The 26,361-nt window shown below is 31.9% G+C and overlaps 1 protein-coding gene across 10 annotated transcripts in view; it reads left to right on the plus strand.

The window, feature by feature from the left end:
• Window positions 1-26,361, plus strand: part of CSNK1G3 (casein kinase 1 gamma 3) — a 97,189-nt gene that overhangs the window by 28,104 nt on the left and 42,724 nt on the right. For 9 of the 10 annotated variants that reach the window (XM_031448911.2, XM_031448915.2, XM_031448914.2 and 6 more), the window contains exons 2-4: window positions 3,818-4,243; window positions 10,426-10,466; window positions 15,061-15,130. In XM_031448911.2, the coding sequence (XP_031304771.1) occupies window positions 4,066-4,243; window positions 10,426-10,466; window positions 15,061-15,130 (289 nt within the window). In that variant the 5' untranslated portion in view covers window positions 3,818-4,065. Of the gene's footprint in view, window positions 1-8; window positions 154-3,817; window positions 4,244-10,425; window positions 10,467-15,060; window positions 15,131-26,361 lie in introns of those variants that run through there. The other variant, XM_031448912.2, reaches the window with a different exon arrangement.

The raw sequence follows: 26,361 nt of genomic DNA on the forward strand, positions 1-26,361 counted from the left end.
TTTTCAAATATATGGGGATTTTCTAGATATCATATAGTTATTGTTTCATTATTTAATTCTAGTTTGATCATTATACTCTGTAATATTTCAGTTATTTGGGACTTAAATAATGATCCAGAAAATGATCTTTCTTGATGAGCATTGAAAGGAAAGGTAATTCTGCAGTTTTTGAATGTTGTGTTTTATACATGTCAATTAGGTCAGGGTAATTGATGGTATTATTTACATCTACTCTATCAGTATACATACTGGTATTTTTATTCTTTACTTTATCAATTATTAAAACAAGTGTTAAAATTTTCAGCTATGATTGTCTTTTTCTCTTTAGTTTTTTTAAGTTTTTGCTTCATTTTGTTCATTGTTACGTCTTTTTTTTTTTTTTTTTAATGATTTTTGTGTTTCTGTTGAATTTTTTTTTTTTTTTTTTATCATTATGAAATGGACCTCTGTGTCTTTGGAGATAGTCCCTTGTTTTGATGTTTACTTTTTATGATAATATAGCCTCTCAGGCTTATTATACTTGCTGTTTGCATTGTATATCCTTTTTATCTTTTTCTGTTCTTTCACTTTCAGTCCACTTGTGTTTTTGTATTTAAAGTTGTTTCTTATAGACAGCATATAGTTGGATCTTGATATTTTGTACAATCTGACAATTTTTCCCTTTTATGGGGAAAATATGGTCCATCTTCATTGTATATGTGGTTTTAGGACTTCTCTCTCTCTTTTTTTGGTCTCATGTATCTTTTGTTTCACTTTTGTTTTAATCAAATGTTTATTATTCCACTTTATTTCTTGTACTAGCTTTTTAGCTGTTTCTATTGCAATTAATTTTTAGTGTTTAGTCTAGGTATCACAATATGTGCTTTAAAATTGCATTGGCTACTTAAAATTAATATTGAACTATCTCATTCCTCACAAATATAAGAATCTTAAAATAGTGTAATTCCATTTCCTACCTGCCCCTGCCATTTGTGTTGTCATTTGTTTTACTTTTACATATGTTATAAATGATACTAAGAAATTATTTGTGCTTTAAACAGTAATATATCTTTTAAGGAAATAAGTGCCTATGCATTTCTGATTTCCAGTATTCTTCATTTCTTCTTGAAGTTTCACATTTCTTTCTGATACCATGTGATTTAATTAAGCCTTATGGACTATTTGAAAAGTATTTCTTGTGCAAGTGTGCTGGTGACTAATTCTTAGCTTTCTTTCCTCTGAAAATGGCTTTCTTTCACTTTCAGTTTTAAAGAATAATTATACTGATGTCAAGTTCTGGGTTGAGAATTTTTTTCCTCCTTTCATTTGTTTGAATATATTTTCCCATTTTGGGGGGGCCTCCATTGTTTCTGATAAAAAGCTAGCAGTTCCCCTGTCTGTTGCGTAGTTTGTCTGCTTCCAAGACTTTTTCTTTATTTTTCAGTTTTAGCACTTTGACTCTGATGCACCTAGGTTTAATTTTCTTTGTATTTATCCCTTATGGTATTGCTAAGTTTGCTCATTTTGTAGCTTAACATTGTTCAATGAATTTGGGAAATTTTCAACCATTATTTCTTCAAAGATTTTTCTGCCCCATTCTCTTTCTTCAATTTAATAGAACTTCAATGGCTGTTTAGTAGTTTAAAGTCCTGTTTTCTGATTTCAGTATTGGTGTCATCTTGGGGTCTATTTCCATTGATGGCTTTATTTCCTGGCTCCCACTCACATTTACTGCTTATTTTCATGCCTGGTAATTTTTAAGTGTATGCTGGACATTCTGAATTTAACATTGTTGAGAGTCTGGGTTTTTTTTTTCTTTTTCTTTTGATCTTTTTAAGTATGTTGAGTTTTGTTCTAGAATGCAATTAATTTAATTGGAGATATTCTTAATCCTATCCAGGTTTGGTTGAGCCAGTCTAAAGTGTTCTGACTCTAGCGTATGGTCCTTAATCTTAAGACTTAGTCTTTCTGGTATCTCAGCTGAGCTCCTGGGATACTAATGAATTTCCTCCACCATGACCAGATAGGAACTTTAAGGTCTTCTAGCACTTTACAGCTTTTACTATTTCTGTTCTTCATTTAACCCCTAGTAGTCTTTGTCTGCTAATCTAGCCTTCGGCTCTGTCTTCTCCTACCCCTAACACTACACAACTGCCTCACCATCAGTACTGTCCTGCAAATTTCACTCACTTCAGCAGCTCCAAACTCTGATCTGTGATAACTGTGCACTGCCTAAGTCTCACTTCCCTCTGCTGTAGTCAGAAAATTGTCCCCAGCTGGAGCTCTTGCATGAAGGTGGCCTTATGTGTTTCTCTTTTCTCAAAAATCAGTCTTCACTGCCTGTTAGCTGATGCCTGAAAACAGGTGCTTCATATGTTTTGTCCAGTGTTATAGTTATTTACAGCAGGAGGGGAAGTTCAGTATCAGTGAGTCTATTACGGCTGCAAACAGAATTTACAGTTTTACACATACCAAACAGATGCTTACAGTTTTACCTGCAAAATTAAGAGTATGGCAAATATAATAAGAAACTTTATAAATAGATTGGGTGTTAGGAATGACTGCATATTTGGTGGGTGGCTGAAAATTAATCAGGAAATACTGTTTGTTTTCACCTTTGTTATGATTGCATCATATAATTTAACAACTCCAAAAGTAGGGATAAGCAGTCCTTGATAGTGATCCTAGTCTCTTTTTTTTTTAACATTTTTTTTATTGATTTATAATCATTTTACAATGTTGTGTCAAATTCCAGTGTAGAGCACAATTTTTCAGTTATACATGAACATATATGTATTCATTGTCACATTTTTTTCTCTGTGAGCTACCATAAGATCTTGTGTATATTTTCCTGTGCTATACAGTATAATCTTGTTTATCTATTCTACAATTTTGAAATCCTAGTTTCTTTTTTACTGATTATCTTTTGAAGTCAAAGTTTCTTTAATTGCAGAGAATAGGAATCCAGTCAGATTGTTTAAACAAAATTTGGAGAATTATTTAAGCTTGCAGATTTACCACAGAATTGAGGTATGTCTGATGGGTGAAATTCTTAGAGAAGATGAATGGCCAGACTCTTCCAAAAGCCTTGAAAAATTTTTTGAGTTTTAGTGTTTTCATCTGTACATTAGAAAATGTAAAATTCACCTTCTCCACCTTGTGAGTTTGGCCTACCAACATTTCTTGACCTTATGAAATTGAAATTATATATATATTTTTAAGGCCTAATCCAAGTGTTACATAATTAATGTTTTCCATGATGAGTAACAAGAATTTTTTTTATTATCATTCTGATCTCCATTTCCATATATAGTTAATGAATAATAAATATTTGAATAAATGAAGATTAAATGAGAATGTATATTTGAAAAAACTGAAAATTATTAACTGTATGAACATGTAGAAGATATTTTTATTAAGATCTTTTACTAATTTGCAAAATTACTCTCTTTCTGTTTTTTTAAATTGAAAATCTTAAATTGACTTACTGGAATTCTCTGAGTATGTTTTTTTAATTGAAATGATTTTATGTTGGAAGGTCTAGGTTAGTGAATGTATATTGGCTTATGGAACACTCAATACATTTTTGTTACTTGTATTTATTGTTAAGAAACAACCAAATCTCTTGATTTCTGTGTTTTGTTCTGTTTTTGTGATCTCTTTGGTATTAAATTATAGGAATAAAGGGTAATGAATAAGAGTCTACTGAAGTTTGATTTCAGTGGGCATCAACAAATAGTAATAGTCTGTTGCCTAAACTTTTGAATTGTTATTAATTTCCCAAACATACATTTTTTAATTCTCTAAGTTGACTAATTTTCTTTTCTTAATATTCTAGCTCTCTATCAATATCAGCTCACATCACTGGAAAGATAATTTTGAAGACATGTTTTGCTGAAAAGACAGCTGAGAAAAATTTTACGAATGGGATGAACACGCTCCAGTTAATTGACTACCTGCTGCAATTTGAATGTTAAGATTACCCACCTGGTACAGTTACCTAGTGATGTACCTGTTTTCACGATACCCTATTTCAGTGTGCTTGTCTTGATTAAAGAATTCAAAGTGGAGTACCGCAAACTTGATATGGATAATAAAAAGAAAGACAAGGACAAATCAGATGATAGAATGGCACGACCTAGTGGTCGGTCAGGACACAACACTCGAGGAACTGGTTCTTCATCCTCTGGAGTTTTAATGGTTGGACCTAACTTTAGAGTTGGAAAAAAAATTGGATGTGGGAATTTTGGAGAATTACGATTAGGTAAGACTATTTTGTTTATTCTATTATATTAGAAGCATTTTTTTTTAATGAAAGTTACTTTCTAATGAAAATTATTTAGTTATTATTTTGAAGATTAAGTTTGGATAATAGTGTAAAAGGACCTGCACTGTACCTGCATATTTTAAGGAAACAGTGATTGTTTTGCTCCTGTAAAAGATAGTATCCAGATATTCTTTTTAAAAATTATAGTGTTATATGTATATTTACTTAAATTTATTTATATATATTAGTTTTACAGCTACATATTATGTCATATATATATTTGTACTTTATCAGTCTCTCTCTGTTTATATGACTATCCTACTATAGTACTTTGGCTTTGTTAATTCAGAATTGGTTTCGTATAATTTATTTCAAAATAACCACATATATACACATCTTTGTGTATGTATGTTTGTATATATGTATGTGTATGTGTGTGCGTATACACACAAAACAATCTAGTGGAGCTTTTTAGCCAGGGCAATGTGAGATACTATATGTACTGAAACTATAGATGCAATTACTGAAAAAGCAGCAAAATACCCCTTTCTTTTGCAGTCTATGAATAAGCAGCAATAGATGTAAGATGACTGATTAGTACATCCATCCATCCTTCTATCATTTATTTATCTATCTGTATCTAACCTGTTTATGGGTGTTTATTGAATATTTTGCATACATTTATCTACTTAAATATATTATCTATATATGTATCTGTTTTATGTTTATTTATAATATATAAATGTCATATATACTTGGAGAACTAATTTAGTCATATTTTTCTTTCTTGATAGACTACTAAATACAGGGGTATTTTATTCCTTTTTTAAAAAAGGTCCCAAGTGATTTCTCTGTACATAAAAAGCTGTTATAAGTATCATTCTTTCTATACCTGGATAAACATGCTAATGTTAAAAGCTGATTTGGATTCTTAAAGTACTTTCTTTAAAGCCCCATTAATAGACACAATATTGAACATTTGTTTCTGGCACTAAAATGTTTGTGATTAGTATTGGGTAAGAAAGAATATAAAGAATATATGTTATAAATAAGTGATTTTCAACAAAGATGCTATTAGCATCTTGGGCTGGACAGTTCTCTTTTGTAGAGGAATATCCCATACACTGCATGGTGTTTGGAACTTTAGACCTCTTGGGCACAAAATAAGAGTTGCATCTCTATGCACAACCCCAAATGCCCTTCCTTCAACCCTCACTGCCATTTCCAAATGACCCAAGGGGTCTTGTGTTACCCACTGTTGAAACTATTCTTATAGATAATTTTTTTTTAAAGTTGGTCATAAAAAATTGGCCTTGAGATTTATAAAAGGTAAACATTTAAAATAATCTAAAATTAGATTTAAGTAAATACATTTACTATCATTTTTATCTGTGTTTTTAATTACAGAATGATGAATTGATATGTTTTTGGTTTTATTTTACCTTTATATGTATTGGTGATAAGGCTTGCATTCTGCATGTTAGCAGATGTATTTCTAGCTTGTACAATCAATCAAAACCCATAGAAACATTTTTAACAGGCACTGAGTGAGACCAAACATAGCTAGATAAAATATGGGGTTATATTGTATATATTTTTATTTTTCTGTATATTATTGTGCTTTAATATCTTAAAAAACCTTTCTGGTTAACCATATTTCAATTTAAAAAAAAGAATTAATACTTGAGTTGATTCCTCTTACTGCAGATGTATTCCAGAATGTATGGAATCTCTTTCTGCTTTATAATCCAGCTAATATAATATTCCTTTAATCATAAAAACAAAAACAAAAACTCAAAAAGACCCAAAACCTTTCTAGCTGGGGAGAGACTGCTCCTGTAGGGGCTGGACAGTTCTTAGAGATAGCAAAGGACTCAGCTGGCAGCATGCCTTTGATCTGCAAACTAACCAGTCCAGAGTCATACCTTCTCCATCTGGCCAGTACACTCCAGGAGACAGTCCTCTTCTTCAAATTATCCTGTGGCCAAGGAGAAGACAACTTGAGACCACCTGCCTGCTCGCCCATAATGCCCAAAGGCTAATAGAATTATTAAAACTAGCCAATCCTAAACAGTTTATCCTGCTCTGCCTTGCCTTTCCTACAGAAACGCCAATAAAGGCCTGACCTAAGTTCTTCCCATGTTCCTGTCTTCTACCACCTAACCAAAACATGATGCTTCTTCTGTGACCCCTCTCTTCTAGGGCCTCGGAGTATAATAAATTTTGTTTTCCTGAGCCTCTTTTATGACCCCTCTTGTGGCTACACCTGATTGACCATCACATAAAAGAAAACAGAACAAGGGTGTTATATATTGGCTTTATGAATTATCATATAAGATACTATAAATTTTGACATAATTAAGTAGACAGGAGTTTTCATAACTTTGTTTCTTTTCCTCTTGTTCCTATGTGGCTCATAACTCTTCCTAATATATTGTTTATATTTAAGAATTGTTTTGTTGAGAATTCTGCATACCTCACAACATATAGCAAATAAATATGCAGATTTGAGTAGATTCATTTTTTTTATGTTTATCGATTTTCTTTTACTAACTGAAGCTTAAAACCTATCTCAAAAATTGTAATAATAAAGAATAGGCTATGATGCTAATAACAAAGAGATCCTAAAATATAGTGGTGTTAGGTGAAAAAGTTTCTTTTTCCTTCATGTAACACAGACCAGAAGGAGAACACCCAGGGCTGTCAGGGTACCTCTGCATCCTCAGTATGTGGCTTCCGTCTCTGCAGTCTCTGCATAAGACGGTTGCTCCAGTTGTTGCCGGCTCCCAGCCAGCCAGCCAGAAGAGAAAGGGCCAGGAGAGCACACATTCATTCTTAGAGGTGGGGAGTGACATATCTCATTTCTGCTCATATCCAGAACTTAATCACATGGCCACACCAAGCTGAAAGAGAGGCCAGAAATATAGTCTAGCTGGACAATTATTTTGAAAGTTGAGCATTCTCTTATTATAGAAGCAGGAACATGCTTATTGTTGGGTAATTAGTAGTCTCTGCTATAAACATATATATAGTTTCTGTGGAACATAGTTTTCTATAATAATGACCACCCAAATACCACAAAGTTGATAAAACCATCTTTTTGAGTTGAATATAGCACAAGCTCTGTTGGAAGTATCTTTTGAAATTGGAGTAAAACATCAGTTAACTGGAACCAGTCTACTTGGAGCCTTCTCTTAATTGGATTCCCTCTATACACATGCGCCCTCTCTCACTTGTATTATACACACAAACACATACTTTGTGCATTTGGTATATTTTGAGTCTATGGAATCTGTATTTAACCTAACTTTTTGTTTTGTGAATATTTTTCCCTTTGTGCTTGTGAATATCATAATATCATATGCAAAATAGTTATAAAATATGATAATATCTTGAGGAAATATAAATTCCACCTTTGAATTCAAAACAGAGTTGTCCCTTTGTTAGATACCAGTTCCCTAAGGTTAAATTCTTCTTTGTACGATTAAATTATGCACTATAAGCTTACTAGAGGAAGCGTACAATTTCATGCATAATGTATTTGTGAAAATGTGTATGAAGGCACATTGAAATGCTGAACCTAAAAATATGGTACTTTTTTTTTTTTTATAGCTTAGCTTTCAGCCCATAAGGCAATTTTACCATAAAGTAAAATAATTGGTTGACAGTTGGTTTCAACTGGTTGACTGGTTTCATTCTCCTCTGAGGCTGTGTTTTCATTTTTATATTATATAAATCTTAGGCCTCATACTGTTCTAACTAGCAACAAATAGACGGGGTGATCTTAAAATGGTGAATGCTAACAACTGTGTACATTGACTTGATAAAAAAAATACAGTTATAGGAAAACTTACTGGAAGTGAGAAATAAGAGAGTGTAAAGCCGGATTGCATACTACACTAGAAAATGGTAACATCACTTTGCAAATCCTTTAGTGAACACAGTTATCCCTACACCCAGAAGCTTACCAAGCTATGGTGAATATAAAACAGGCCGCTAATTCACAACAGTCATCCGTCCCATTAATTATCTAATCCGTCCCATTAATTATCTATTCTTTGGCTAATTTAGATATAACAGCTTGTTCTCTCATGCCATCTTTACCAAATTTATCATGCAGTATTAGAAGTTAGAAGACACAAAAGAATCAAGCTCCTTCTATCCCCCCAAAAGAAATGGTTACGTGATTTCTGATGAGTGTAAGTTTCTTGCAAATGGTGAAAATTTTTGCTATTTAATAGTGGAGAATATGAGGGAGACAGAATTTTCGTATTTGTTACAGAATCTGGCTTACCTGATTTGGTGAAATATGTAAGGACTAAGCATGTGATGGAACATTTTAATGTGGTCCATATATGTACTATCAGTTTTATAGGTTACATATATTGATAAGAAATAGAAGCATCTCTCAGTTCATCATTTTACTTCAAGGGAAATTTGGAGAGACTTAAAGCAAATTTTTTTATACTGTAAAGAACCTAGGCCCGACATGAGATCCTGAATCCTTAATGATCATCTTTGAGAAAGGAAGTAACACTTTTTCTCAGATGTACCCTAATAGTTATAACCATGAATCTACGTACATTTTAACTGTATTGATATTTTTGTATTTTAATTTTTCACAATAAAGTCTTCAAAACTTCTGTGATTATAATTTTTCATGTCTCATTGTGTCCTTTTAAATGTTCCTCTTTTATTTTCATTATTTTATCTTTTTAAATTACAGTCAGTTACAATGTGTACAGTATAATATCCCAGTCATGCATATATATATACATATATTTGTCTTCATATTTTTTTCCATTAAAGGTTATTACAAGATATTGAACATAGTTTCCTGTGCTATACAAAAGAAAGTTTTTATCTTTTATGGCAAAATTGCCTTATAGGTAGATGGTTGTGCTGTGAAACTGCTTGTGGCAAAGATTCTTAAGGCGAAAATACTGCTTACAGTGGCATCACATCTGAGAGTGAAATTTTGGCTAGAAGTTTTACTGCCATTCATCAGCTATTATATACAATGAAGTTAGGAGTATTATGCTGGAAAAATCACATGTGTGAAAGTTGATGATTGCCTATTTTCTGTTCAGTAGCCAATGTGACCAGGGACAGTACTGTCATAGTTAAAAACAACAACTATCATTGTTCTATTTTTCTTACTATAAAAATAATACATGCTTATTGAAAGAGTACTGGAAATTCAGAAATCACATATTCTATTCTTTATTCTTTTTACTGTACTTGTGAAGAAGCACATTAATTTAAATATCAAATTGTTTTCATAAACTTAATTCTCCATAGTGTTTTAGTTGAACTACAGATGTTGACCCCCTGGAATTTTCTGGAGTATTTTCAGTTTGCTAGTGCCAAAAATTACTGTAATTCATCTGAATTCTTTACGTAATAATTATATTAAATCTTTATTTTGGTTTGTCTCTTACATATTCTTTGTACCTGGTAGTTTTTTCAACTTATACAAGTTTAAAATATGCAATCAAATCTGTGTAAAATCTTCTGATCTTTTATCTTTTTCCGTTTTATTTTTCAGTGCTGAAAAAGACTCCCATATATTGGGCTGATAAATAATTTTTTCTTATTTTATGGCTTTTCTAACTCTTAAAATATCTGTAATTTAATTTGGTTTTAGGATGAGTTTCCCCTCAAAGTAATTGGCCAGTTTGTCAAAGCCAAATATTGAATAAAACTTTAAAAATTTTATTTCATTTTAAATATATTCCAGTTTTTTTCTATGTATTTGTTCTATTTACTAGAATACACATGAGCTCTATTAAGATCACACTGCATAATAATGGAGGATTTAAAATGATTGGAAGAGGAATATTTTATTGAAATTTAGTATATATTTTCCTGTTGATTACTCTCTGAATTGTTTATAGTAGTGCAACAAAATAAGAACTTTTCTATGTTTGTTAAGTGAGCTAAGGTATTTATTAGTATCACTCTCTACTCTGAATCCAGGTGAAATACTAAGTACATCTGAGTTGATCATAAATTTAAATATTTCATTGTTATTGAGGTTTTTGCTATATAATTGTAAGCAAAAACCTGTTTCATTCAAATGTGTTAGGTACTTTTTTGCCCCACCAGTGTAGTTTTACATAATACATCTTTCAACATTTATTGCTGGTAGAATCTGACATTTTTCTTTCTTTTTCAAGGGAAAAATTTATACACAAATGAATATGTGGCAATTAAACTGGTAAGTTGATGTTTCTTATTTTTCCTAATTATTTTTTGTTATTTCTTTAATGAACATTTAAATTACTTTTTTCCATATCATTTATAAGTTGAGTGTTTATTAGGAAAGTGATATGCATAACTAATCTTTTGTTATTAGCTGCTAGCATAACTTTGCTCTTCAAATGTATGATAATGTATATATAAGATGTCTGTGTCTTTTTATGTTATGAAAACAATTCCTTTACTTTGTTTTCATTATAGAATTGAATTTTTAAAATTTTGCACTGTTTTTAATGTAAGGAAGCTGGTATATTGGCATTTTTAATTAGATAAAAATTAGAAAACATGATTTGTGTTTTTGATTCAAGCATTTGGAGAAAGGTGTCCTTAGTATTCAGGATTATAGTATTTGAAAATGTATTTCCACATAGCTTCCAAAATCTCTTTTTCTACTGATATTTTATTTTTGGTAAAGCTGGCTATTGCTTGACCTTCAGGGATTTAGAAATGCTTAATGTGGGTGGAGAATAGCATTGCAAGCAAACTCCATTGGGACTATTTTGAAGTCCTAAATGTGCCTGGTGTGACAACTGAATAGTTGGAATCTGGGAATTTTTGTGAGACATAACTTCCTGCTGGCAAAACTTTTCTATCTGGTTTGCCAGCCAGGTTTCCTTGAGGTTAAGCATAGCTTGATTTTCCCAGCTTGCTGCCAGTCTCAGTCTTGTCTTTGCCAATATAACCACTGTTATTAGGGTAAAGTGAGATTAATATAGAAGTAGAGACCATTAGAGGAAGAGACAAGTGGGAGAAAGAGAAAAACTTTGGGAATGAGATAGAAAACTGCTACATAATTTTAAGTATCTTTGTGAGTGTAGACTAAGTTTCACTGCAACAAATGCTGTTTATTTTTAGTGGGAAATAAAAATGCGCAGTAGGGTTGTGATGCTACCAGGAGAAACTGGCTGGCTGACATGTGGGTTGGGACTAGCATTTACCTAGATGAATTCGCCTTGGTTTAAGTTCTGGTCCTTGGCTTTATGACAGAAAATCTGATTGGTGGTCTCATTAAGATTGTCACTGTTAATCAGAAGTGAATTCACAGTATTTATCAATTCACAATTAATCAAGCTCTCAGAGGTGTAAATATTTAGGAAAAGTTAATTTCTAATTTAAGGTATTTGATGTATTTTACTAATACAGACCCATAATGCCCAAATCAGTATAAATAATATGTTTTTAATTTTTTTCCTGTAGGCTGATCTACATAGTAAAATGCTGAGTTAAAATTACAGGTTTCCCTCATGAGTGTGAAATCAGGACAGTGGGAGTCAGTTTGTGTGAATCACAATAGGGAGGCCCAGGATGCAGGGAATGGGTATTGCTTGCGGTCATTTCTTTGGAATTCGTTCTTTTCCCTTGATCTAGGCCATTGGTTCAGGATCTAGACATTGTTCTGTGTTGGGAGTGGGGGTGGTGCACAAGGATGGAAGTGTGGCAACGCCAGTACTCTGTGTTACTGATGCAGCAGCCTGTACTCGTGGGAGCATGTGAATGACACTTAACTGATATGTTAAGGCATTAATAAACCATTGTGTTAAAACAAGAGCCACTGCTCTAGGCTGACCTTTACTTGTCCATTTCAGTCATTAACTGGTGACCCTTAGGTTCTGTTATTTTCAGATTTGGAACTTGTTTATCCCATTGACATCTTTGATGCCTTAATAAACATGCATTATGCCATCTTTCAGCCTCCCTGTGTATACACACATGTATCACCCTTTTTAGTTTACCTTCATGCCACATCACTATCCCTGTATTTTTCTTCTTGTCCTTTTTTGGGACATTCTTCCTCTGCTCTGATTTGTCCTTTTTTAAAGTACTGTGATCAGTACTACATACAACAATTGTGATTATTCGGTGTTCTTAGCAGGAACTGGGAGTATTTTTGGGTCTACATATAGTATTTTGAGATTGAAGTATAGTGTAAAGCCATGTTTGCCTAAGATTCATCCAAAAAATATATTAACAGGACAGAAAACTTTCCACGTAAACTGTTGGACGATAGGTTGGTACTTAATTTACTAAATATTTATATGTGTATATGTGTGTGTGTGTGTTTATAAATTTTATATATATATAAAATGTTCTTTTTTTGTATCTTATATATCTGTATCCATTGTCTCTGTTTATAACAGATAACATAATTTTGTTCAGAACCAGCCTTAAAAGTAATCACTCAAAAATGTTATATTTGTACACCTTGATTGCTATCTGATTTTTGTACTTTGGTACAAAAAAAGGCGTTATTTGATAACAACGGTGTTCAGAGAGCAGACTTCAGTGACTCCTTTTAGTTCTGATATAACTTGAAGAGATTTTTACATTTATTTACTGTTAACCTAGTTCATATTGACAATTTGTTTCAGGATAATTTATTAATTTGACCTCAGCCACCACTCTCATATCTTGTTTGCAGTTATGTAGTAAACCATTGTTCATGAATAGTGAAAATGTCATCCTGTGGTGAGGTGACATTTGTGTATATTGTGGTACAATAAAGTTTTACTGCTGCTAAACTATTGGAATCAAGTTGAACTGACTCAACTAAGTTAGATCTTTTTTCTTTTTCTTTTTTACCTAGGGAATATTAGTGCTTGAATAAGTTATGTATTTAATTTCACTTGTGATTACATAAGTGGGCATCTTTATTATATCTTATGGTTAGGTACTTTAATATAGTTAACTGAAGAATTATAGGTAATATAGCATTATGTAGAGGGAACTATTTTAAATCATATATATGTCTATATAAATAAAGTGAGAAAGAATGTTTTATCCCTCTCTTATAGATGAGGAAACTGAAAAGTACAAAAAGATTAAGTAGCTTGCCAAAGTCTATACAGCTAGTAACTGATGAATTTAGGAATCAAACCAGTTCAATTTACTTATTTTTCTTAATTGAAGTACTGTCAGTTAGTGTGTCAATTTCTGCTGTACAGCACAATGTCCCAGTCGTGCATATACATACATGTATTCATTTTCATATTTTTTCATTAAAGGTTATTACAAGATATTGAACATAGTTCCCTGTACTAGACAGCAGAAACTTTAAAAGAAAAATCTATTCAAACCAGTGTTTTTACTCTGCGACCCTGCCTCTCAAGAACTAAGCTGATTGTTTTCTCTGATAATAATCTCTATGATTATAATTGTTCCACTGGGATTTTACTAGTTCCTTATCTGAAGTTTTTGTCATTGGTCATTTCATTGTGATATGTCTTAGTATAAGTTTCTTTTTAGTTATTCTGTTTGAGATTCACATTCCTTTTAAATCTCTGGTTTTATTATCTTTCATCAGTTCTTGCAGTTATTTCCTCACTATTTACCTCTGCTCACTTTTCTCTCTCCTTTCTTCCTGAGACACTTATCAAATGCGTATTAGACCTTCTCATTGTATTGATCTCTCGTCTTTTTTTCTGTATTTTGTTTTACTTCCTTCACAATTGGATTTTGTATCATTTATATAGATGCGTTCTACAAAATCTTCTCATTCTGTGGACATTTTTCCATCTATCTCCCAGTTCCCAAATTCTCTTTTCTGTTGTGTTAATGTGCTGGTAGATTAATTTTACATTTTGGTTATTGTAGTTTTTTGTATTTCTTAAAGTTCTGTTGGTTTTGTTTAAGTTTTGTTACCTTGTTAGACTTTCTTGTGGGATCTTGTTAGTTTTTCTTGTGTTACTACACTATTATGGTTTTGTTTCCTGCAAATATTTTCACACATTTAATATTTATTTCTTATATCTTAAATCTGTTTTGATTCTGTTTATGTTGTGTGTATATGTGTGTATGTATGTCAAAAGTGTGTTGAGTGAAAAAAGCCAGACAGATGCATATAAAACATATATTGTATAATGTCATTTATATGAAATCCAACAACAGAAAAAACAAATCCAAAGGTGCTAGAAGTCCAAAACTGATTACTTCTAAGAGAAGGGTGATGGTGTTTTAAAGGTTTTTTGAGCTGGTAGTTGCAGAGATATATACAGTTAACAAAGCTCATGGACCTAATACTTAGGAACTGTGTGTTTTATTGTAAGCTATACTCCAGCTGAAAAATTTTTAAAATATAGTGTTGCTATTGTCAAATTTTCCTATCTCCATCTTTGTTCTTTCTTACTTTCCTTTAATTTCACTTTAAACTAGAGTCTTTACATCAGAAATATATAGTTCAGGGGTGGATTCCTGGTAAAAGGAGAAACAGTAAGGGCCACCATTCCCCTAGTCATGAATGTTCGCAGTATACTTTTCTTCAGGGTCAAAGAGTCAAACACAGATTTCCCTAATGCTTGATGTAATAGCCACTTAACCTTGTGTACATTTATGGCATCAAATTGTTTTACATTGCACTTAAGTTGCTTATTATCTGGATCTAGATCCTTAGAGAGACAAAGATGCCTAATAGAGTGTTACATTATGTAAGAGCTGATACTGTGATTTATAACATTTGGAATTGGGGCCTAGTGATATTTTATTAACTTACATTTTTTATTGTTGTTACTGTTTTTTTGTTTTGTTTTGTTTTTTGTTCTTTGTTTTTTTTTAATTAGGAGCCCATGAAATCCAGAGCACCACAGCTACATTTGGAATACAGATTCTACAAGCAGTTAGGATCCGGAGGTAAAGTCTTACGTTAATATTTACATTTGTAATAATGGATTGTCATGATAATAACTCTGTAGTTTCAAAGAATACTATTTTAAATTTGATTAAAATGAACCACTTCTTAAGGCTATGCTTACTAGACATTTTCTTATTAGAGTCTTACCTTTTTATTTTAAATATGACTTTTTGAAACTTTTTGTGTTGGTACTAGTATAAATAGAGAGCATTGTGAAAAAATTTAATTTGAGAATATAAGGTGCATGTCTGTATTCTTAGCCTTTGAGTGATTTTATAGTTACTGAAATGACTTACGACGTGGTGGTAGGCTGAAAATGGTCCCATAAAAGATATCCATATCATGATCCCTGGAACCTGTAAATGTTACCTTATACCAAAGACTTTGCAGGTATGATCAAGTTAAGGATCTTGAGATGAGGAGATTATTCTGAATTATCTGGGTGGCCTCAAAATGCAGTCACAAATGTCCCTGTAAAAGAGAGTCAGAGGAACGATTTACATACACAGAAGAGGAGAGGGCAAAGAGGCTATAAAGGTCAAGGTCGTCGGAGTGATATAGCCCTAAGCCAAGGAATGCTGGCTGCTGAAAACCTGGTCTAGGATTCCCCTGTAGAGCCTCCAGAGGGAGTGTGTCCCTGCCAACACCTTGATCAGCTTGTTGAAACTGATTTAAATTTCTGGCCTTCAGAACGGTGAGAAAATAAATTTTTGTTATTTGAAGCCAGAAGTATGTAGTAATTACAGTGGCTGTAGGAAAGTAATACAGGTATATTTTTACATAAACTCTAAATGTGAGAATGGATATTTTGTGCCATTGGAAAAAACTAATGAGAAAATTTCCTATTGTATGTTGCATTTACTTCGTGTTAATGTTTTCTCAGCTCCACTTTTTCTGTTCATTCCTGTTCTACTAGCTGTAATGATTTTATATGTAAAGTTTCTTACCAGGTAGGGATATTTTGTTTCCCTGGATTTAATAAAATGGAATTTTTTTCATGTGTCTTTTTGTAAGCACATGTTTATATTCTGGTTGGTAGAGCTATTTATTAATGCATTAGCAATTTTGCATTCTTTTTTTTTCCTAACAGCATACTTTCTGAAAGAGTAGTCATTGTGGGGGAAATAAGTTGACATTTTATATTCATGTTTTTATCACTGTAGACTTCCTGTAGTGCATATTTAAGTGTGATACAGACAGGCCTCCAGGACCTATAAAAATTACCACTGACAACTGAGATTTAAATGATAAGAGGATACAACTATTATATGTGAAACCATACATACTAGTTAGGACTAGCAAGTGACAGAAAGCCCTAAGAAGCTAAGTAGGGGGAAGAAAAAGGTTTTTTGACTCATGTACTGGAAATTCAGGGAAAGGCCCTACCTATAAGATACTGCTGTATCTGGGACTTCAAATACTGTCATCAGGGACATTCTTGAATTTTTCTGTATGCTCTGCCTTTGTGTGTGTTTAAGTTTGTTCTCTGGTTGACCCTTTTTATGAGATGGCAGAGGTGGTTACCAACAGCCTACCTTGTCAGTCATAAAAGTATCTCTTAACTAAAAATTTCAGCAAAAGTTCTAGGACTGAATCTTACTGTCTTATTTTGTTTCTCATCATTTAATCATTGTGAATTTGATTGCCAAAACTTAAATCTTGTGCTTTTCTTAGGCACTACCTGAAATTCAGGGACTGAGAAAGGGGAGAGGTGGTTGCCTAAAGGGAAATTGAGGTGTTAGCAAAAGAAAGATTACATACTGGGGAGATAAAGATAAGAGATCTACTTAAGTAGTAAAACTATCATTTGTAAAAAATAGGATTGGATACTTTCATTGGATATGAGTGAGTAAGTCAGTTTAGAGTTTAAGGAATTGTTGAATTGAATACCATGGGATACTTACTTTTATTATTCTATTCTTTGCCTTTTTTAACTTTAAAAATTTATGTCAGAGATAGTAATAATAAAAATGAAACATAGATCTTTTAGCACTTGAACTCCAAAGGGCTGCTGTGTTGCACAGCTCCAGGGACCACCATTTACAAGGTGGTCTGTACATATCAGAGTGCTTCCCTGTGCTCTGTGGCATAGTGTTTACATAAATTGCAATATGGATGTTATGGCCTTAAGAAGTGTGTTATGGTGGCTCTGAAACCCTGACAAGTGTAGATATTTTTGTGTATTTCATATGAATCATGTGAATTTTGGTTATTAGTGTTTTTATCAATCTTGAATTTTAAAAACATTTTTGAGTACCTGTGTGAGCTCTGCAGAAAAAAAAAGAGTTTAATTGTTTGGGGAAAGACTAATGACTTTAAAATAATTCGATTTTGGAACTAATACTTGAAAGGGTTATATTTTCAGACTGCTTTTAATGATAAGTGGACCATTCATAGTAATTTTTAACCTATAGTTCTCTTATGGTATTTTAAGTTTCATTTAAGTAGCAACTTGCTTGTTAATCTTCTCTTTAAAAATAGATATATTTAATAATATTCAGAATATATAAGGAACTAAAACCCAACAACAAAAATACAATCTAATTTTTAAATGGGCAAAGGACTTGAATAGACATTATCTAAAGAAAGATATACAAATGTCCAATAAGCACAAGAAAAGATGATGAATATCACTAATCATTAGGGAAATGTAAATCAAAAGCAGAAAGACATACCACTTCATACCCATTAGAGTGGCTATTATTAAACAAAGGAAAAACAAGCTAAAACTCTGTGTACAAATGTTGAAAAACAAACTAAAACCCATAAACAAATGTTGATGTGGAGAAATTGGAATCTTTGTGCATTGCTGGTAGGAACTTGTAGCTTTCCATAGGATTAGAATATTATTTTATAACCATTATCACTTTCTGTGTTAGCAAAAATTTAAAGTATTGAATGGTCTTGTTTTGTTATATCCACTCAGCATTTATTAAGTAAAATGAAAGTCTTGATTTGGGAGTCATCAGCACTCACAGGGAGTGGTTTTAAAGCTAAGAGAGTGGATGAGGTCTCCCAGGGCAGAGTGTAGAGACTGACGAGAGAAGAGGAAGAAAGGCAAAACCATGATGTTGGTTAGAAATAAATATGACTGTCAGTAACAAAAATCATGACAGCAGTAGCTTAAACAGGCAAAGGGCTGTGAGGATAAATAAATAAGAGTCCTGAGGTGGACAGTTGAAGGATTGAAGTAGTATAGAAAAATAAAGAACCAGGCTCTCTCTAGCTTCCTGCTCCTATTTTCAGTGTTTGGCTTTTATTTTTATGATCCTAGATTTTTTTGTAACAGGAGGGAAGAAGAAAATAATGAAATTACGATCTATATAAGGGTAACTTTCAGTTCTTTTTCTCCTGCCTCCTTTTTTTTTTTTTTTTTTTTTGATTGAGTTATAGTCAGTTTACAATGTTGTGTTAGTTTGTGGTGAACAGTATAGTGATTCCGTTATACATATATATGTATATTCTTTTTCTTATTTTTCATTATAGGTTATTATGATCTATTGAATATAGTTTGCTGTTCTCCCGACTCCATTGTTAAAACCTAGTGATACATATATGTTGCTACTAGAATTAGATATTCTATATACCCAGAATTTCTCTCCCTATCTTCTTTCCCTTTACTTTTCCAATGATTTTTCTCTCTTGCTCTTCTGGATAATCTTGTTCCATTAGTGGCACACTCATTCAAGCTGAAAATGTTAGTCCCCTTTAGTTTTAGCTTTTTGGGATAATGTAACAGGTCTGCCAGTTATGTCTCTTAAGACATCTCTTGACTTCATTCTCTTCTCCCAGTCTCCACTGTCACTTTTCTTTGCATTGGGCTGCTTTTTATGCATCTCACCTCTTTCTTACCTCCACTCCTCAGGGGCTTGTCATTTAGCGTAAAGGCCAAATTTCTTTCTCTTTCTACTGACCTACTTTTTAGTTGCACTAAAGTTAATATTCTTTGAATAGATTTTATTATTTTCACATATCTGTATTCTTCTTTCTAGAATGTCTTTCTTTCTCAATGAATTCCTTCCTCCTTCAGTCCCCAACTAAATGTCTTCTCTTTTGCATTGCATTTCCTGACATTTGTTAGTTTTGCTTCAGAAAAAGCTTCTTCTTTGACTTGTAATTAGTTTGAATATATTTTCATTTTTCTTTTATCATATCATATTATATTTTCATTTGCTTATGTATGTCTCTGTCATTAAAATTTGAACTATTTGAGGACAGTGAAATGATACATTCACCTTTTTGTCCTTGAAACTGAGCAGAATGATTGACAATTGTAGGTCCTTGGTAAATGACTGAAATGATAAATTCTTCAATGAGAATAATGTTTTCTTTCCTTAGATGTGAAATTGCAGTACATAATCTCCAGTATTTCTTATAGATTTTTAACTTCTGTGATCATGTTTACAGTTTGATATTTTAGTGTTATATAAAGTTGTTATATTATTACATTTTGAATAATAAACATAACTATAATTTCAAAAATTTTATTTATTTTAATGTATATCATTTATATTATGTTATGATCAGGTAAATTTAATTCCTCATTTTAGAGGTTCATAAATAGAAGGAAAAAATCAGTGATGAATATTTTTCAAATGATTGGAAATGTTTAACCAAAGAGATATGCAGATAGTTATTTAATTAACTGAACTGTACAATTCAGCTAGCTAAAAATTATCACTTCCCAGAGAAGCATAGGTTTTAATTATTAGAATTAACTCAGTTTTTTTTATTTACTTGAAAAACATTTAATTGAGTTGTTGATACTTCATGAAAATGCAGTTGAACATATTTTGAAATTTATGGGTAAAGTTTTTTGATGATCTGTGATTCTGAATAATTCTTCTTTGTATTAAATTATTTCCTTGACATCAGATGGTTTCAATAGGCTCTATTTGGGGAAATTTTGTATTCATTTATTCCTTGCAATTTTGATCTCTTTATCACAGACAGTCAAATAACTTTTTTTTCTGTCATAAATTATTACTTACCGAAGGAAGTAAAATAATCTTTTTTTCTATCATAAATTACTGTTCTTGGAAGATCTCTAACTATGAAAATGATATTAAGTATACTATATTTGAGACAAAGCATATGTTAAATAATTGTTTCTCAAATGAGTGGCTTGACTTTCTGATGTTGCCTGAACTATATATTTCTAATGAAAATTTGATAATAGCAGCAGTGACTGTTTCTAAAATTATAACTCTTCATAGTATTGCCTTAAAAGAGTTAGAAAAGTTTCCCCACATTTTTAATTTTGACCCTCTGCCTTCTTGGTTTGTGTCTTGTTAAAAAGTCAGGATTTATGTCTAAAGGACCCAGATGGTTATTTTTTAATTTTATTATTTATTGGGGGGAGGATTTGGTCTTTCTTCCTTTCCTTTCCTTCTTTCCTTCTTTCTTTTCTTTTTCTTTTTCTTTTTCTTTTTCTTTTCTTTCTAGCAGAGGTACTGGGAATTGAACCCAGGACCTGGTGCATGCTAAACAGGCACTCTACCACTGAGCTGTGTCCTCCCCCTCCACATTAGGTAGTTTCTAAAATCTCTTTTATTCATTAAATTGCCAGATTAAAGTTTCTCTGACCATGTTTTGAGAAATTTAAGAAATCTACCCTTTCTGTGTATCTTAAAAGTGTCTGAAAGAAAACTGAAAAGTGAAAGAAAATATTGTAAAAACCATGAAAGTTAAGGGAATAAACTAATAAGAATGTTACCTATTGTATTTTGACATTAACAAAAATAATGAAGAATACTATACAGGTGAGGTGGTGGTTAGAATAGACTTAATTTTAACCCAAATAGCCAATAGTTTATGTAGTAGCTTCTTAGATTTCTTTTCCTGTCTTAGCTTAATTGCATTTAGAAGACATATTAAACGTATGTAATATTTCTATTTCTTTATAGAGGCCTCTCTGTATGGGAATTCTGTAAATTGTGCATTGCTAAACTTTTACTAATTTATATGTGAATATATATGTACATTAGTACTAGTAGGTAGAATTGTACAGTTTTTCTGTTAAAGTTGTAGTTTATGGAGAATGTGTACATTTAAAGAATGTCATGTGTTACCAATATAAGAAAGAAGGGTTAATTGATAGTTTCAATTTGGTTTATATGGTCCAGGTATTAGGATAGTTGTATGTTGCATGGTAATTATAGTATTTTCAGTGATTAATTAGTCACATAATAATCTTAAATAAAAAACAAATCATACTTTTGAATAGGGTATGACTAAATGGTGATGAAGGATTTAATTTTCTAAAATATACCATCATTTTTATAATTTCATATGTAATCATAAACAAAAAGTATAAAGCTAAGAAAAATAATATGGTGATTTTATATTTCATTTTTATTTTTGATTTAAAAATAAAGATGCATATTGTGAGAAGAAAAGATTTGTAAGCTTGCAGATTGGGGGTAAAAATGGTGAGAGAGAATCTATTTTTTTCTTAACTATTTAGGCCTAAAGAGGATAGTAACTGATAATTTAATATAACATAATATAATGAATATAACATTCACTCAATATTCATATAATATTCATTTAATATTCCATATATGTAATAATAATTACTTATTTGTAGGTGATGTCATTTTTTAATGTTCTTTGAAACACAACCAGCTCTATTTTCCAAATTAGAAAAAAAATGAGAAAAGTAGCCTTATTTTATTTATTTTGCACATCTCTTTAATGTCTGGCTTAATAAAAAACAGCTAGATTCTCATATCTTCTTCTGCATTCAGTCCATTGTGATACCACATTCATGTAACCTCTGGAAAACTTGACTTTCAGCTGTGAGAGAATAAGAGTGAGAAAGGTAAATAACATCTCAGTGTTGGTATAAAAATAATAGTAATGCCACTCACCTCCTGAAAGAGTATCTTGGACCACCTACCCCTGCCCATGAGTGTCTCCAGACCACATGTTGAGAACTGCTGAGCTACAAGTATAAGTATTTGTGCTAAAGATTAAGAATGCCTTAAAGCAAAACTTCCTTAGAAGAGAACATAGACTATATGATAATTCTGTACTTTAGTATTGCTAATCAGATTTAAGTTTTTCTTGACCAGATCTGTAGAGTTTAAATTTCCAGATAAGAATTTTAATGCTTTAGTTCTAATCCTTCCTATGTGAACAGTACCAGACCTGAAAATTGAAAGAAACATCATGGTGATATTTCTTTTAATAATATGCTTAACCATTGCCTACCTATAAGGAGCTAAAGTACTAAGCACTTTTTAAGAGTGTTAGAACTCCAAATGTTGTTTTGTGTCTTAAGTTAATTAATATTTTATCACTTAAATGAAATACTGAAATATAAAATGAAGTGTTCAGTAAAATTAATTTTGGGAGGGTGAGGTGGTATTTTCAGATAATATGTGAATTTTGTATTCTTGCCCATTCTTGAGCTTTTCTTGGGAAAAAATGTACTTGCCTTGAAAATTGGAGATGCTGATAAGCATCCCTGAAAATTAGTGATGTTAGTAGTTATCAGGGGAGAGGGTATATAGCTCAGTGGTAGAGTGCATGCTAGCATGCACAAAGTCCTGGATTCAATCCCCACTACCTCCATTAAAAAAAAAATCATAAATAAATAATAGCCTCTCTTACCAAAAATAATAAATAAATAAAATAAAAACCCAAGAAAAATAGTGTTAAAATTTTTTTTAAGTTATCAAACTAACTTTCATTAATTCACAATCAATGGCTTTTTATAGTAGTCTCTAAAATACTTCTAGAACAATTGGAATTGGGTGGAGTATAAGTTTATAGTTGAAAATTCACTGGATATAAGAACAAGTACAAAAGCTTGCTTTTTCCCATGAGTTGGATTGCATGCATGCAATTCAGCAGCCAAAACCTTTGATTAAGAGACAGAGTCACTTAAAACCTTTGTTAGTCTTTGCTCTAAACCTTTTTCTGAGCTTCTCTGTCTTCTTTCTTGCCCTCTTGTCCCTTACTTCTTTCAGTTTCAGAATCCTTCTTCCTTGTGGTCTTGTGTATTATATTTACATTACTGTGGTTTTGTCTTGCTTCCTTTTTGCTTAGGGTACTCCCCAGCACCTGTTTGTTATTTACAACTTTTTCTAACTCATAGCAATTTAGTTTGTTTGCTCAGTGTTAGACAACTGACCAGACTCGTTCTGGGAAATGAAATTTTAGTTTGATCTTTACTGTGTTTGCTTTATATCTTGATTTTTAAAAAATATATAATTCTTGATTCTTTACTTCAATGACATACAATTTGTGTTGAAATACATTATTGATAGTTACATAAGAAGTTTTTGCATTCATTGACTCATAAGACAGTATGTTATCTCAGAGAGTCATTTAGAGTTAGATCATCTTTTTTTTCCACCAGAGATCTGTGTTGAGATGTATTTTCAGGTAAAATTATGTTGAGTGATAAAGCTGAGGTATTTGTATTCAAATTGGAGATTAAATGTCTTTTATTTACTCAATGAACTATTATGCTATTTATGGAATTTAGCCATCTTGAATAAGGTAGAGATAAATAATTTTGAGACACTGTGAAACCATTAAAAAAGGAAATTTTAGAGAAAATTGAAGCAGTTCCCATTTGTCCCTTTACTGATGTTTTTCACTTCATATCTCTGTCACATTTTTGGTAATTCTCCTCTCTCTTCTTTCCTCTCTCCTCTCTCCTCTGTGCAGTTGAAAATCCACATATAACTTATAGTTGGCCCTTGGTATATGCAGTTCCTCCTGATCCACAGTTCTGCATCCTTGGATTCAACCAGCCTCAAATTGTATAGGGCTCTAGTATTTACTGTTGAAAAAACACATGTGTAAGTGGAGTTCAAACCCTTGTTTAAAAGTTTGCTGTATTTTGAAATCAGGGAGCGTGATAAACTTCAGCTTTGTTCTTTCTCAAGATTGTTTGCCTATTTGATGTCTTTTGTGGTTCTATATAAATTTTAGGGTTGTTTGATCTAGTTATGTAAAATAGGTCATTGGAATTTGATGGGTTTGCATTGAATCTGCAAGGTTTAAAACATCTTGTATAAGTAGTAGCCTGTTTTAAGCTGGTACAACTTGAACACATTACAAAGCTTTATCTTTTTTCTTCTCTTCACCCTCCCCCCAGTGTTTTATACCTTTGATGACACATTTTTACCTGTTTATTTTATGCATCCCTTAACTTCTTATTGTAATTTAATTTAAATGTACTACTTTTGTCTTTTAACCATCTTACTTGCTTTATATGTGATTGATCCGTTAACTGTATTATATATTTACCTTTTCCAGTGAGATTTTTACTTACGTATTTTTTCTTATTAGTTAGTGCTTTTTCTTTTCAGCTTAAGAAATCTCTTAAATATTTCTTTTAAGGACAGTTTTGTGGTGATAAACTCCTTTAGCTTCTATCTGGGAAACTCTTGCTCTCTCCTTCAATTCCAAATGATAATCTTTCTAGGTAGAGAATTCTTGGTAGCTTTTTCCTTTTAGTACTTTGATTGGTTATACCACTCACTCCTGGCCTGTAAAGTTTCTACTGAAAAATCTAATGATAGTCTTGTGGGGTTTACTTTGTATGTAACAGAGTATTTTTCTCTTGCTGCTTTCAGGATTCTCTCTTTATCCTTAACTTATACCATTTTAATTATAATGTGTTTTGATGTATGTCTCTTTGGGTTAATCTTTTTTGGAACTCTCTGGAATTCCTAGAGCTGAATGTCTGTTTCCTTCCCTTGATTACAGAACTTTTTGGCTGTATGTCTTCAAATAATTTTTCTGGTCCCTTTTCTCTCTGTTCTTCATCTGGGATCTCTATAATGCCAATGTTATTCTGCTTAATGCTGTCTCAAAGGTTTCTTAAGTTAATTTGACTTTTTTAAAATTCTTTTTTTCATTTTGCTGTTCTGTTTGGATGAGTTCAGTTGTTCTTTCAGCTCGCTAATTCATTATTTCATCTCATCCAGTCTACTGTTGAGCCCCTCTCATGTATTTTTCAGTTAAGTTATAACCTATTTGGTACTTTCCTATATTTCTGTCTTTGTTAAAACTCTCACTGTGTTCATCCATTCTTCTTCAGAGTTCAGTGAAGATCTTTATGACCTGAAGCAAGAAACTAATGAGTGGAAATGGATTATTAGAAATTGCTAAATTAAGAGCATAAAAGTTAATGCTTTCAGTGGCATAGAGGGAGAAAAAGCATTATAAAAATAGTTTTAAAAATTTAGTAGCTGAGAGCTGTTGTTAAGTCTTAATTGCATCTCCAGGCTCTTAGTGTATATAGCATAGTAAAAGCAGTGTTTCAGAGTTGTTATAAACTTTAGTAAGTCTCCCATCCATTATTTCTGAGTCTTTTGTCTGCTTTTAAACATAGTGGGTATAGATATAAGTCATATACATATGAATGTCTGTAGTAAGAGTGGCTCATGCTAGGATAGTGATTCTCAGTGGCAACGGGAAGTGTGTGTGTGTGGTGCTTGTGTGTGGTGATCTATACACATGAGGGTGTATGAAAATCTTTTTTTAGAGGAGACCATGTATGCAGTTTGAACTTGTCTTCCTTCCCCCACACCATCATGATTATTTTGTCTTACTTTCCTATCTTCAGCTGTTCTGCTGCCTCCCTCATTCACATTTGAGAAAAACTAGTCTTATCTCTACTACTAGTATTATAGATAAACTGAAACTTACTTGAGAGGTTGAATAGTTAGTGTTAAGCCAAATTAAGAACCTAGTTATCCTGATTTCTAGTTCAGGGTTTTGTTCTGTCCATCCACTACTTGTTATGCAAAATGATAGTTAGAATAAACAGCAAGGATAAAATTATATTTCCTGTACTCTTTATTTTAAAAAGAATGGGAAGTTCTTAAAATTTTATTTTAGGAAGTATTTTTTTTCCTTCTAAAATCATTTAAAAACAAACAGACAAACAAAAAACACTTGTAAGTAAAACTAACACATTTAAGACAGAAGAAATTCATTTCCTATAACAAATAAATAGATAAATGCAGTGTTAAAATGATCATCTATTATATGTTAATTTATTGGGAGTCTGCTAGTTCTAAAAGTAAAATACATTTAGTGCATTTAGACATTATATTTGGAGTTTGTGTTATTTTGTATTGTTGGATAATGGATTATTTAGTAATTGATGTCATAGAACAAGAAACTTTACTGCCTTCTGATATCTATGGGTCGTGAGTCTAGGCATGGATTAGCTTTGTTCTTTGTTGAGGGTCTTGCCAAG

The sequence above is a fragment of the Camelus dromedarius genome, chromosome 3 (assembly GCF_036321535.1).
Source record: "Camelus dromedarius isolate mCamDro1 chromosome 3, mCamDro1.pat, whole genome shotgun sequence".
Lineage (NCBI taxonomy): Eukaryota > Metazoa > Chordata > Mammalia > Artiodactyla > Camelidae > Camelus > Camelus dromedarius.